A 12,311-nucleotide genomic window follows, 5' to 3' on the forward strand; every position below is an offset into this window, starting at 1 on the left:
TTGCTAGTCCACTGCAGAATGCTTCTGTCTGCTTTCCCACAATGTAAATCATGAGAACAGCTATGTCCAGCTAAACACTGGCAAGGAAGCACCGAGAGCCACAACATCTTGAATCACTCGGACCGTTTGCTCAGGGGACGCTGGTCAGCGTTTGCAGATGGGCGTTTGTTTTGCACGGTCGATAGCACCAACAGCGATGGTATGGGAAGGGCCGAAGTGGCTCCTGCAGGGCCCTTTCCCAGCAGACAGCTTCTGAGCTTTCTTCCCTGGTTTGATTTATCTCCATTTATTGCAGCTAGGGGGAAGCTGGATGCTTTCAACTACGCACGCTTCCGTTTCCTTTCCAAGTGAGATTTACTTGCAATCGTAGTGCTCGGTGGTTCCTCTCGACCAACTCGCAACACAGTTAACGTTTTGAAAATGCCATTAACAGTTTTATATACATCATAACAGTCCTATACACACCATAAACAAAATGTTGGTATTTCTGAAAATGATAGTTTGATTTAAAAACTAGCTATTTTTAACAGCACTCAGGTTTTTGATTTGGAACAAATTTTGGTGTGCAACATTTCCCTTTGAATGGAAATTTTTCTATCCACATTTACCACATCGAACCTAAATCCAAAGGAAAGTAACAGTGATGTCAGCTAAAACATTTGCCTGGTCAAGCCCAGGGAAATCGATCTTAGATGGTGTCCACGACGCTGAGCACCTCTGGGGAGAAGTAATGACCTAACTCGCAGCAACAGGAAATTATTTCGCTGTCAAGTTCTTTATTAAACCAGAAGCAGGCTGGCTGCTTGCAGCAGGCTGTTGCCTCCAGCGTTGGTTCTGGAGAACCTGGGAGCAGCTCTGGGTGTTAAACCTGGCCGGTTTGCGGCAGAAAGGCAATGAACGTGGCAGGGCTGCCGAGCCACGGCCTCGCCAAGGGCCAGCCGGCGCACAGCCGGCCGGGCAGCACGGCGCGCCGGAGCCCCACCGACGCAGGGTGGAAGCAGCCGCCGGCCCCGACAGGCGGGGGCCGTCTTCGGGGCTCGGCGCTGCCGCTCGCCCGACGGGCCACGGCCGCGAACGGCCGACCCGACACGGTGAGGCCCCGCGGGGCAGCCGGCGGCTCTCCTCGCTCCCCCGGGCCGGGCCGCAGGGCGGGAGGCAGGGAGGGCGGGAGGCAGGGAGGGAGGGAGGGAGGCCTCCCCCGCGCACGGCCATCTTCCGCCCAGGCCCCCTCGCCGGGCGGCCCGCGCCGCTCTCGCCGCGCTCCCCCGCTCGCCGCCGGGCTCCGGCCGCCCCTCCCGCGCGGGGCACGCCGGGAGCCGCAGTCCGCCGCCCTCCGCCGCCCTCCCCTCGGCCCGGCCCGGCCCGGCCGCCGCCGGACTACGGCTCCCGGCGGCCCCCGCGAGGGGCGCGCGTGCGCGGCCGGGCTCCGGGAACAAAAACCCTCCCCTCCCCTCCCGTCCCCTCCCCCGGCGCGGCGCTGGGCTCAGCCCGAGACCGTGAGGGGAAGAGCGGGGCCGTGTGGCGGCCGGGCCCATCGCCCCGCCAGCCGCCGAGGGGCCGCGGGGAAACCGCCTCCCGCCAGCGGGGCTCTGCTGCGCCCGGCCTGCCCCCGCAGCCCGGCGGCGCCTCTCGCCTCCACCCAGCGGGACCGGGCTGTCCGCGCCCGGCGGCGGGTGAGTGGGAGGGCGGGATCGGGCCTCGCCGGCACGAGCGGGGCGGGGGACGGGACCGTTATCCCGCGGCTCCCTGAGGGGAGACCTCCCCCTGCCCCGGCCCGCAGCGCGGGGGCGCTTTGGAGCGGGGGGGGGGCCGCGTCCCCCCGGCCCCAGGGGGAGCTCCTGTCGCCGCTCGGCGGGCCGCGGGAGGGGCCGGGGCCGGGGCTGCGCCGGGGCGCCCGTTCGCGCCGTCCCTGCCGCTGCCTGCGCCGCCCTGCGGGGGGGGGGGCGGGGGGGCGCCCCCTCCTCAGCGCCCCGCGCGGCGGGGCGGGGCTCCGCGCCCTTCACCGCCCCCTCCCGCGGGACCCCGGCCGCTGGGAGGAGGGGGCGCTGCCGCCGTGCCGCCGCTTCCCATTGGCTGGCGGGGCGGCGCGCACGTGCCGGAGCCCTGCGCGTGGCGGCGGTGATTGGGTGCGGGCGGGAGGGGGCGGGGCGGGGCATGCAAAGGAGCTGCGGTGCCCCCCCCCCCCCGGGGGCCATGGCGGGGCCGGGGCAGGCGGGGCCGGTGGCCCTCGCGTAGCCGGGCACCCCTGAGGGGCGAGGGGCAGGGCTGCGCTGCGCTGGGGGTTGCGAGCTCGGGCTGAGGCCTCAGCATCTCCCCTGGGGCAGCACGGACCTGTGTAGGCCGGTGCCCAAGGCCTGGGGAGGAAGCGCGCAGGCAGCTCGGGTGAGGAGTACATGCAGTTACCTATAGTACGCAGAATGATTTTTGTTTCTTTTTTTCTTACAATCTAGAGGCGTTCAGATTTTTTTTCTATATACCAGGCGACCTAACTGTGAATTCAGTCTGGCACTTCAGTTTCACCCTGCAGGTGGCAAATCTACGCTGTCGAGGGGAGCAGATTGCCTGGGGAAGAGCGTTAGGGCAGGAGAGCTCCGCAGAGACCCGGGAGTGCGCTTCTGCAGGGCGGTTGCTTGAGGCAGGGATTCAGCAAAGGTGGGTTTATGTGCAGCAACGTGGCCAGCAGCAAAGAACTGCCCTAGCTGGCAGCAAAGAATTGTTACAGAAGTCTGTCAACCTGACGTTTAAGGGAGGTCAACGTAAAATCGTACACCTGCCTGGGTGTGTAACATTACCTGCCTCTCCTGGATTCATGACAATGTTTTTAGTCATCACAGTGTTTTGGGTATCAGCTGTTGTGTTTCCAGTTCTTTATTTGCAGGCTTCTTTTGCCAAGGGTTTGGTGTGTAAGTTGCTTGAGAGAAGCATCTGCGGGGTTGTAGTCTAACAGTGTAGTCTAACAGGAGCTGGTGGAAGGCCAGGGCTTACGTAAAGCTGATAAGGGGGATTCAGGCTGGAAAGCGGAACGTCTAAACAACAATTACTGTCCTTGGGAGTAAAGCACGTCCTGGAGAAATATGTAAGCTAATTAAGATATTTTGGGAACCGTCTGAAACAACTAGTACAAGTGTGATAAGAAGCACCCTCGCGTGAACTATCCTCATTATAATACTTTAAAGTCACACCCCTCGAGCTGGAGACCCTGGCCCAAGCAGAGACCCCTCACCTTTGGGCGTGTGCAGAATATTAAAGTAGCACTGTAGCTTTAAGTTGAAGTAAGAGAAAGGTAGACCAATAGAAAACTGCTTTGTGTAATTACTTATGCATATGCATAACTAGACTGTATAAATACTGTACCTGTATGACCGAACTTTGTGGTAGCTTTGTGGAGCTACCGCCTAGCACCCATCTCTGCGCAGACATGAAATAAGGTACTTCTGCCCTGTGTGTATATTGGTGTCTCGCACACTGGGTAAACGACCTCACACTTGTGGAATAACAGGGTGACTGTTTAATGAGTGCAACCATCCCTTGTAAGCTAATCACATAGCTGAGTTGTTGTCAGTGTGTAAAATCTTTGAGTTAATATCTCGCAATAAGGAGCAACTTTTAGACTGTGTTTCTAAATATACCTAATATTTGTTTCTGCTTGTCTAACTCTGCAATTAAAATAACAAAACCCTGTAAAACATATTTTAAAAAAAGAACAAAAAGGAAGGTTGTAAATCCATTAGGTGAATTAGATGGCATAAAAGTTTGTCCCCTGTACGGCCTGGTAAGAGGCCACTGGCAGCCCTTTGTCTTATCCATCAGGACTTGAGAACCTTTTCATAGAAGTTTGGTTGAAACCAGAAGTTTGATTCCTCTGGAAAGACTGTGAATTTGTAATTTTCTGACAAAAAGTTACTGACACATTCCCAAACTCTTGCTTAAGGAATTGACTTTTATTTCTGGTCTTGGATCCTAGGTGGAGAGAGACTTCTAATAGGATTGACATAAATGCTTTAATTCAAGGAAGAACACATGTAATTGATTCCATGGAAATCGGTGTTCTGGTTCATTTGGTTAAATACAGTAACAGCAACAAGGGAGAGAGATGCAGAGGGAATTAAGTGACCAAATAGAGGGGACTGATTACTGCTGAAGGGTGACAGGGGGGATTGGTTTCCCAGGTTTCGCAGAGTGCCCTGATGCATGCAGTGGTGGGTAGCAGCACACTGGTGTGGACACGGGGCAGTTCACTGCATGAAGCTACCGTGCGAAGGTGTGCGCTTCAGATACTGGCTATATATTAATTGGATGACTTTTTTTTCAAGGTGTTAAAACACTACTGGGTGTTTAGTGTCACTTTAGCTCTTTGTGGGAACTCCAGGGGAATTAAAGGGGTTTTGTTTGCCCTTAAATCGATTTGAGCCTTTTGTTTCCTGTGACCGTTGCAGTATGACGTACAAATCCTGTCATGGTTTAACCCCAGCTGGTGACTGAGCAGCACCCGGCCACTCACTCGCTCACTCCCCGCCCCGGTGGGATGGGGGAGAGAATCAGAAGGGTAAAAGTGAGAAGACTTGTGGGTTGAGATAAAGACAGTTTAATAATTGAAATAAAATAATAATATAATAAAAGAATATATGAAGCAAGTGGTGGCACAATGCAATTGCTCACCACCTGCTGACCAATGCCCAGCTAGTCCCCGAGCAGCAATCGGTGCCCCCGGGCCAGCTCCCCCCAGTTTCTATACTGCCCTATGGTCTGGAATGTCCCTTTGGGCAGTGTGGGTCAGCTGTCCTGGCTGTGCCCCCTCCCAGCTTCTTGTGCGCCTGGCAGAGCATGGGGAGCTGAAAAGTCCTTGGTTTAGTGTAAGCACTGCCTAGCAACGACTAAAACACCGGTGTGTTATCAACATTATTCCCATGCTAAATCCAAAACACAGCACTGTACCAGCTACTAGGAAGAAAATTAACTCTATCCCAGCCGAAACCAGGACAGATCCAAAGGACCAGCTTGCACTAGTGAGGACAACAATTTCTCACTCTGGAAAAAGTGCCAGCACCAATTTTCTTATAATTAAATAAATACCAACAGAGTTTAGACTAATTGACTTCTCAAATATTATGTGTAAGTGTTGATGGACACACAGAACTGAAGTAATTGTTATTTAGCATGATACTCATGTTGACTAAGTAAATATAATTACACTGGTAAAGACAGAAATTATCAGATGGTTAGGACTGCTGTGATTAATATTTCATTTTGTTTACATGGTTTCACTGTAATTCACAAATGCTTAGGTGCTGCAGTAGGACACCGAGTATGTAAAAACTCAGTGAATTGTTCCCTGAGTCTGTCTGGCTTTAATACAGAAATGGAGTTTTACACTAATGGTTTCTTAACTACTCCAAACAGGTAACACATTCACTTTTATATAATTGCCTGTGAGGTACATAGTTAGATACTGCATTTTCATTTTGTCTAAAATTTCGTGATTATATGTTGGTCTATATCAGAATCTTTAGAAATAGTGAAAATCAAATTTAAATATCTCTTTTCAAACACGGTTATGCAGACTTATGAATGAGAGAAATCAGAGGTGCTTTTCAAATAACAGTTGCTGGAATAATGTTTTACTTTTTTAACGGTTCTTAAGAGTAGCAGAGTGTCATGGTTTAACCCCAGCCGGCAGCTCAGGCCCCCCCAGCCACTTGCTCACTCCCCCCCGTGGGATGGGGGAGAGAATTGGAAGGGCAAAAGTCAGAAAACTCGTGGGCTGAGATAACGACAGTCTAATAGGTAAAGCAAAAGCCACGCACACAAGCCAGGCAAAACAAGGAATTCATTCGCTCCTTCCCATGGGCAGGCAGGTGTTCAGCCATCCCCAGGAAAGCAGGGCTCCATCATGCGTAATGGTGACTTGGGAAGACAAACGCCATCGCTCCGAACTCCCCCCCTTCCTTCTTCTTCCCCAGCTTTACATGCTGAGCATGATGCCATATGGTCTGGAATGTCCCTTTGGGCAGCTGGGGTCAGCTGTCCCGGCCGTGTCCCCTCCCAGCTCCTTGTGCCCCCCAGCCCACTCGCTGGTGGGGTGGGGTGAGGAGCAGAAAAGGCCTTGACGCTGTGTAAGCACTGCTCAGCAGGAACGCAAACAGCCCTGGGTTATCAACACTGTTTCCAGCACAAATCCAAAACACAGCCCCATACCAACTACTCATGAAGAAAATTAACTCCATCCCAGCCAAAACCAGGACACAGAGGTGGTTGCCATCTAGGCTGGCTAAACAGTCATCGCATGTTGCTGAGTATCATAAAAGTACCTAGAAAAATGGGAATTAATTATTACTGGTTTCAGGGGGGGTATTGCAGTTGTGTAATGAACCATGCCTTCCCACCCCCCGAAAATGCTGCTGGTTTTGTGTGACTTTGTGCTGTGTCGGTGCTATCGGGTGTGCTGAGCACCAGGTGTTTCCCTTCGGAGCTTTGTTTGTTAGGGGCCCTTGTTCTCTTTCCCGACTGCCTTTGGTTGCTGACCTTCTGCTCAGCTGCTCTTGGAGAAAAAAAAATGAAAGCTTAAATCAGTGAGTGCTACAGTAGGGATTTAGGGCACTGTGTTGGTTTACAGCGAGATCGTATTTCTGAGTGACGTGATTCTGCGTAATCGTTTCATTAATTAGAGTGGGACGTGGTGCCGTAAGTAGCGTTGTTGGTGTGTTTTGTTGGGGTAAGTCCTAACGTAAAGCACTCGGTGCTGCATCGTGTTGATTCTGCTGCGAGTTAAATCCCTGCGGTGGGAGTTGGATTGAAATGGCGACAACGTCCCAGCTGCCGTGTTTAATGGGTCACTGTTGCTGTGCTTGTAATGGTGTCGGGTGTGAACGGCAAGAGTGTGCTTACCAGGGAACCTGCTCCTTGGGTGAAACCAGTGCGTGCCATGTCTGTATTCCTTGTGTCTTGGACTAGAAAGCGATATAGCTTAAGGTTAGGGAGATAAACGCACTTAATTTTTAGTGAGCAAAGGAGCAAGGTTGACTTTAATCGTGATGTGCGCTTTTCCTGAATCAGCCGCTCTGCTGCTCCAGATAAGAGGCTAGAAAAAAAGGCAACAGAGATACTTCAGGGAGTATGTGTGGAGGGGAGAGGTGCAGAGCCTCCCTGGTACGTTAAGGCTTCTTCAGGGCTACTCTGCTGTCCTTGAGAGTGACTTTTACTCATTTTTAGGGGGGTTTCAGTCTGGGTTCAGTCTTAAGCCTGGGTTCAGTCTTAGCTAAGAGCTGACCATGCATATATACGTGACGCTGCTCTCTAGCCAATGAGTCCAGGTTTGTACCTCCAAGGGACCCAACTTCTGTCTGGAAGAGCTGACAGTAAGCCAGAAGAGAGAAACCCAGATGGATTTGAGTTGACTAAATGCCCTCTGGTATCTCCTTATTGTCTCTCCTTCCTGTTCCTGATGTCAGGAAGCTTCACCCTCTTGTTCTTGGTGTAGCCTGTAAGCAGAGTTAAACTCTGCCAGACCTGCCTCTGCCTCTTTGCTTTGGATTGAGCTGGCTCTGAGCATCTGGAGCTGCTTTCGCTTGGTGGGGTCCAGCAGCGTTTGTGTTTTAGAACAGGCTGGTCTTCCACAAAGGTGACACGGATGTTGCTCATCCGAATTGTTTAATAATCCACAAGCAGCAGATGCAGATGGTGAAGAACTGGCAATGTTTTTGTGAAGGAACTCCCAAATCCTTTGCTTCTTTTTCTCTTGGGCTGTCTGGTGAAAATATTTCCTTTCAAAAAAACAGTTGCGTGTATCTGAAGGCAGGGGTGTCACACAGTCTGAGCACCCTTGCTGTTAAGCTTGTTGTGTTTCCACTACGCATAAGCAGTCTAGTGGTTAGAAGGAGCTGAAAATTGTTGCTTGTAGACTATTTGTATAATTTTAAGATGATCAATGACATGTCATAACAAGGAAAATAGATCATCTTAATGGGATCACGTAGGTCAGCTATGAACAGATGCTGGAGGGTGAAGGTGAGAATCCCCTAACCCTGTGTGCACTGCGGCTAGGGTGGATGTGTTACAGAAAATCAGAAAAACCAGGGGTAGTAGGTTTGCATCCCAACAGAGTTTCTATGCTAGGTTAGCTAAGAACCATCAGACGTAACTTCCTCTAAAACACAGGATCACTGAACCAAATTGTAGGAAAAGTAACACAGATTTTTAGCCAAGATCTGTTTAAAAAGATTAATTTCCACTTAACAGCTTGTGAGTATTAATCTGTACAGTTTGGAAGGAACCAACTTCTGTCCTTTGTCAGAAGGCCAATATTTGGACAGTTAAATATGCTGAAATTGTGTCTTGGCCCAGAAGGCAAAGAAGCCAAGGGGTGAAAGCTGCAACAGCCAAGAAGCAGTCTAGCTTTGTTAGATTTTTATTTTTTTTTTTTAATGGTATGTTCCTATTGTTATGTTCCTTCTTGTTCCAGCTTTGTAATGAAATGTGTGTGCCCTGGTTTCGGCTGGGATAGAGTTAATTTTCTTCCTAGTAGCTGGTACAGTGCTGTGTTTTGGATTTAGCATGAGAATAATGTGATAACGCAATGATGTTTTAGTTGTTGCTAGGCAGTGTTTATACTAAGTCAAGGACTTTTCAGCTTCCCATGCTCTGCCAGCGAGGAGCTGCACAAGAAGCTGGGAGGGGGCACAGCCAGGACAGCTGACCCACACTGCCCAAAGGGCTGTTCCAGACCGTATGGCGTCATGCACAGTGTAGAAACAGGGGGAGCTGGCCGGGAGCAGTAATCGCTGCTTGGGGACGGGCTGGGCATCGGTCGGCAGGAGGTGAGTGGTTGCATCACTTGTTTTTCCTGAGTTTTGTTCCTCTCTCTGTCTCTTTTGTTGTTTTCCTTTTCATTGCAATTTATTATTATTATTATATTTTATTTCAGTTATTAAACTGTCTTTATCTCAGCCCACGAGTTTTCCCACTTTTACTTTTCCGATTCTCTCCCCTATCCCACTGGGAGGGAGTGAGCAAGCGGCTGGGTGGGGCTTAGTTGCAGACTGGGGTTAAACCACGACAGTGTGCTTTTGTACTCTGCTAGAATATCTTTTTTTCCCCAGGTATTAAAAGTGGGGATCTAGCAGGAGCTGGGCTTCTTTCCCCTGGGGAGAAGCAAATCTTCAGTCGTGTGTAAGGATGAGCTCATACAAACTCACATCCATCTGTATTTTGGGGTTCTCGGGGGTTATGTTCTTTACCATCAGCATGGTAGGATTTCTTTTAGTGTTTGTAATGCTAGGTGAGGGGTTAGTGCAGAGCAGCTACTTTTCTGGAGAGCAGCAGACAATGGATAGATGTATCATTTTGGGAATACCCACTTGCATTACGTCTGGTGAATGGTAAAAACGTTGCTGTTGCTTATTAAGACTCTTCTCTAAGAAACACATATTCCTTCATTTTTTTCCCTTAGTTTTCCATATGTATTCTTTATATGCCTAAAATAACAGTTTTTCTTCATAAAGTTTAATTTCTTTTTGCTTTTGCTTTTCGTGTGTCTGACAAGCAACTACTAGAGAGAGTATCCGTTCCAGGTGGGTTTATCAAGATTGGCATGTCTGCCCCTGTATGAGTACAGGGATGATGGAAAGTGGCTGTCTTTTGTGGTTTTGTTCTCTCTTGCCTTGAGTATTTCTATTTTTTGGTTCTTAAAAGTAGAAGCCAGCAATAAACATGTGGAATGAGATACATGTTGATTTGATTTGGCTTCCTGAAAAGCTACTGGTTTTGGTCTTTGTTTTTTTCCTTGTAAAAGGAAAACCCAGAGGATTTTTAGCTCTATATGGTGCTGAACTTCTCATCAAGCAGTGTGCTGGTTTTGGCTGGGATGGAGTTAATTTTCTTCGGAGTAGCTGGTATGGGGCTGTGTTTTGGATTTGTGCTGGAAACAGTGTTGATAACCCAGGGCTGTTTGCGTTCCTGCTGAGCAGTGCTTACACAGCGTCAAGGCCTTTTCTGCTCCTCACCCCACCCCACCAGTGAGTGGGCTGGGGGGCACAAGGAGCTGGGAGGGGACACGGCCGGGACAGCTGACCCCAGCTGCCCAAAGGGACATTCCAGACCATATGGCGTCATGCTCAGCATGTAAAGCTGGGGAAGAAGAAGGAAGGGGGGGAGTTCGGAGCGATGGCGTTTGTCTTCCCAAGTCACCGTTACGCATGATGGAGCCCTGCTTTCCTGGGGATGGCTGAACACCTGCCTGCCCGTGGGAAGGAGTGAATGAATTCCTTGTTTTGCCTGGCTTGTGTGCGTGGCTTTTGCTTTACCTATTAGACTGTCGTTATCTCAGCCCACGAGTTTTCTGACTTTTGCCCTTCCAATTCTCTCCCCCATCCCACGGGGGGGAGTGAGCAAGTGGCTGGGGGGGCCTGAGCTGCCGGCTGGGGTTAAACCACAGGCAGGAATGGTTAAATGCTGCATCCTCGGTACTCTACCAGTGTATTTTGCAAGGCTTTGTTCATTGTTACAAGCCTTTCCTTGGGCAAAGGCTCATCTTGGCACAGTTAAACTGAAGGATTTATAGGTAATTATAACTAATAATAACTGATCTGGAAGTTCTTTTTTAGCAATATGTGATTAAGATTAATAGATATGTCGTAAGTGGTACTCTGGCAGCCAGCTTATAATTGTTCAAAGGATGGTTTTTAAATTGGCCTTTTTGTGTAGCATGTTGGTAATGGGTAAGGTGTTAGGCTTTTTTCAAGGCTTTGCACTGGGGATTTACATTGGGCAATGGTGTTGTCACACGCTTTCTAAGGGCTGGATCTTGGAAAGGCAGCCAGGTTCATTAGATCTACTGAACCATAGCCTACTCTTTCTAATAATAAACACTGCCCCAATGGTATAGATAAGGATAGTGGAGAAAACTGTTGTTTGAAAGGCAGAAGCTGGCAAAATGTGAAATCTTTCACGTGTGACTTGCTGTCACAGAAAATATATTCTTGGCTGCCATGGTGCAACAGGATGTCTCTTGAATCTACATTAAACACTGATCTGGCACCATGCAAACTGGTTAAAGAATGGGTATCCTAAAAATACAAGGCGCTATGACTTCATACGTTGGAAAGCCTCTTCCAAATGTTATTAGAAGAGTAGTCCAATGATAACCTAACCCAGCTGCTGATCCAAATGCGATTCCGAGATACTGAGGCTGTGGCCTCAAGTGGAGCAGCAAGGTAGCCTAGGATGTGCTGTCCTCTCTGTTGAGCCAGGATGGCTGACAGTGGGGCTGTGCAGTGAATCAAACTGGGACCCGGTCCACTGGAGTGCTTCTCCTCCCCGTTCCCTGACAAGCTCCCTGACTTGATTCACTGTGTGCCTGTGGATCAGAAACCACCTTCCAGGGACGGGAGCAATTCTGCATGGGGGAGACAGCCTAAGCTGGCACTTCTCTGATGTGCTTGGTGGATCCACAGCCTTCAAATGATCGCTAGAATTTCCTTGGTCTGTTTTCTTGGACAAGGTACCTCTGCAAAATAGAAAATAAGTTCACTCTTGTTTTTACACAGCCTGATTTTTCACCTCGAATGGGGTAGGTGCGTATGTTCATGCCACTGCTAGCTTGGGAGGTGTTGAACAGATGCAGAACAGCTGCATCAGACAGTGAGTAGAGACATGGGAGAAAGGGGAATTGTGTAGTTATGTTCTATTTCATCTTTAATATTGGATTGTTAAGGTATCGTTTTAAAAAGTCTAAAAGCTATCATGTTTAAAATCACTGTCAGCATCCCAACCCTAAAGGAGTTCCAAAGATAAGCTTGAGAACTCTATTAGGTACCAAAAATCATGGCTCAATGAAGACTGATTTATTTACCTCACATCATAATCTCCCTTTTCTCTCTGATATTCCACAAGCAGTAAGTAAGATGCCCCTCTTCCTCTGGAGGATAACCCCATCAGCCTCCCCATCCCCAGCTGACCCTCTTTTAGGTCACTGAACACGGTTCAACAGTTGTTATTCCTTTACATTCACTCTTGAAGTTTAGCTCCTTCTCCAGACCGGAGGCAGGACCTTTTTTCCTACTCCTCGGTGTAGCAGGCACCGGTGTTCAACCCCCTCATTACCTGCATCCTCAAACAGCTGTGCCTATGCCACTGCCAGTTTATCCGTAACACAGTTTTAAAGCTGTTTAAACCTTGCTGGCCTGTGCCTGTGTCCTGGTTTCAGCTGGGATAGAGTTAATTTTCTTGCTAGTAGCTGGTACAGTGCTGTGTTTTGGATTTAGCATGAGAATAATGTGATAACGCAATGATGTTTTAGTTGTTGCTAGGCAGTGTTT

General features: G+C 49.5%; 1 protein-coding gene across 9 annotated transcripts in view; it reads left to right on the forward strand.

Annotated features, from left to right (window-relative positions):
- Window positions 1-1,441: 1,441 nt before the first annotated feature.
- GTF2I (general transcription factor IIi) overlaps window positions 1,442-12,311 on the forward strand; it is an 81,440-nt gene continuing 70,570 nt past the window's right edge. For 3 of the 9 annotated variants that reach the window (XM_075518287.1, XM_075518293.1, XM_075518294.1), the window contains exon 1: window positions 4,170-4,261. In XM_075518287.1, the coding sequence (XP_075374402.1) occupies window positions 4,188-4,261 (74 nt within the window). In that variant the 5' untranslated portion in view covers window positions 4,170-4,187. Of the gene's footprint in view, window positions 1,674-2,514; window positions 2,653-4,169; window positions 4,262-8,719; window positions 8,814-12,311 lie in introns of those variants that run through there. The other 6 variants (XM_075518288.1, XM_075518289.1, XM_075518291.1 and 3 more) reach the window with 5 other exon arrangements.

Source organism: Mycteria americana, chromosome 15 (assembly GCF_035582795.1).
Source record: "Mycteria americana isolate JAX WOST 10 ecotype Jacksonville Zoo and Gardens chromosome 15, USCA_MyAme_1.0, whole genome shotgun sequence".
Lineage (NCBI taxonomy): Eukaryota > Metazoa > Chordata > Aves > Ciconiiformes > Ciconiidae > Mycteria > Mycteria americana.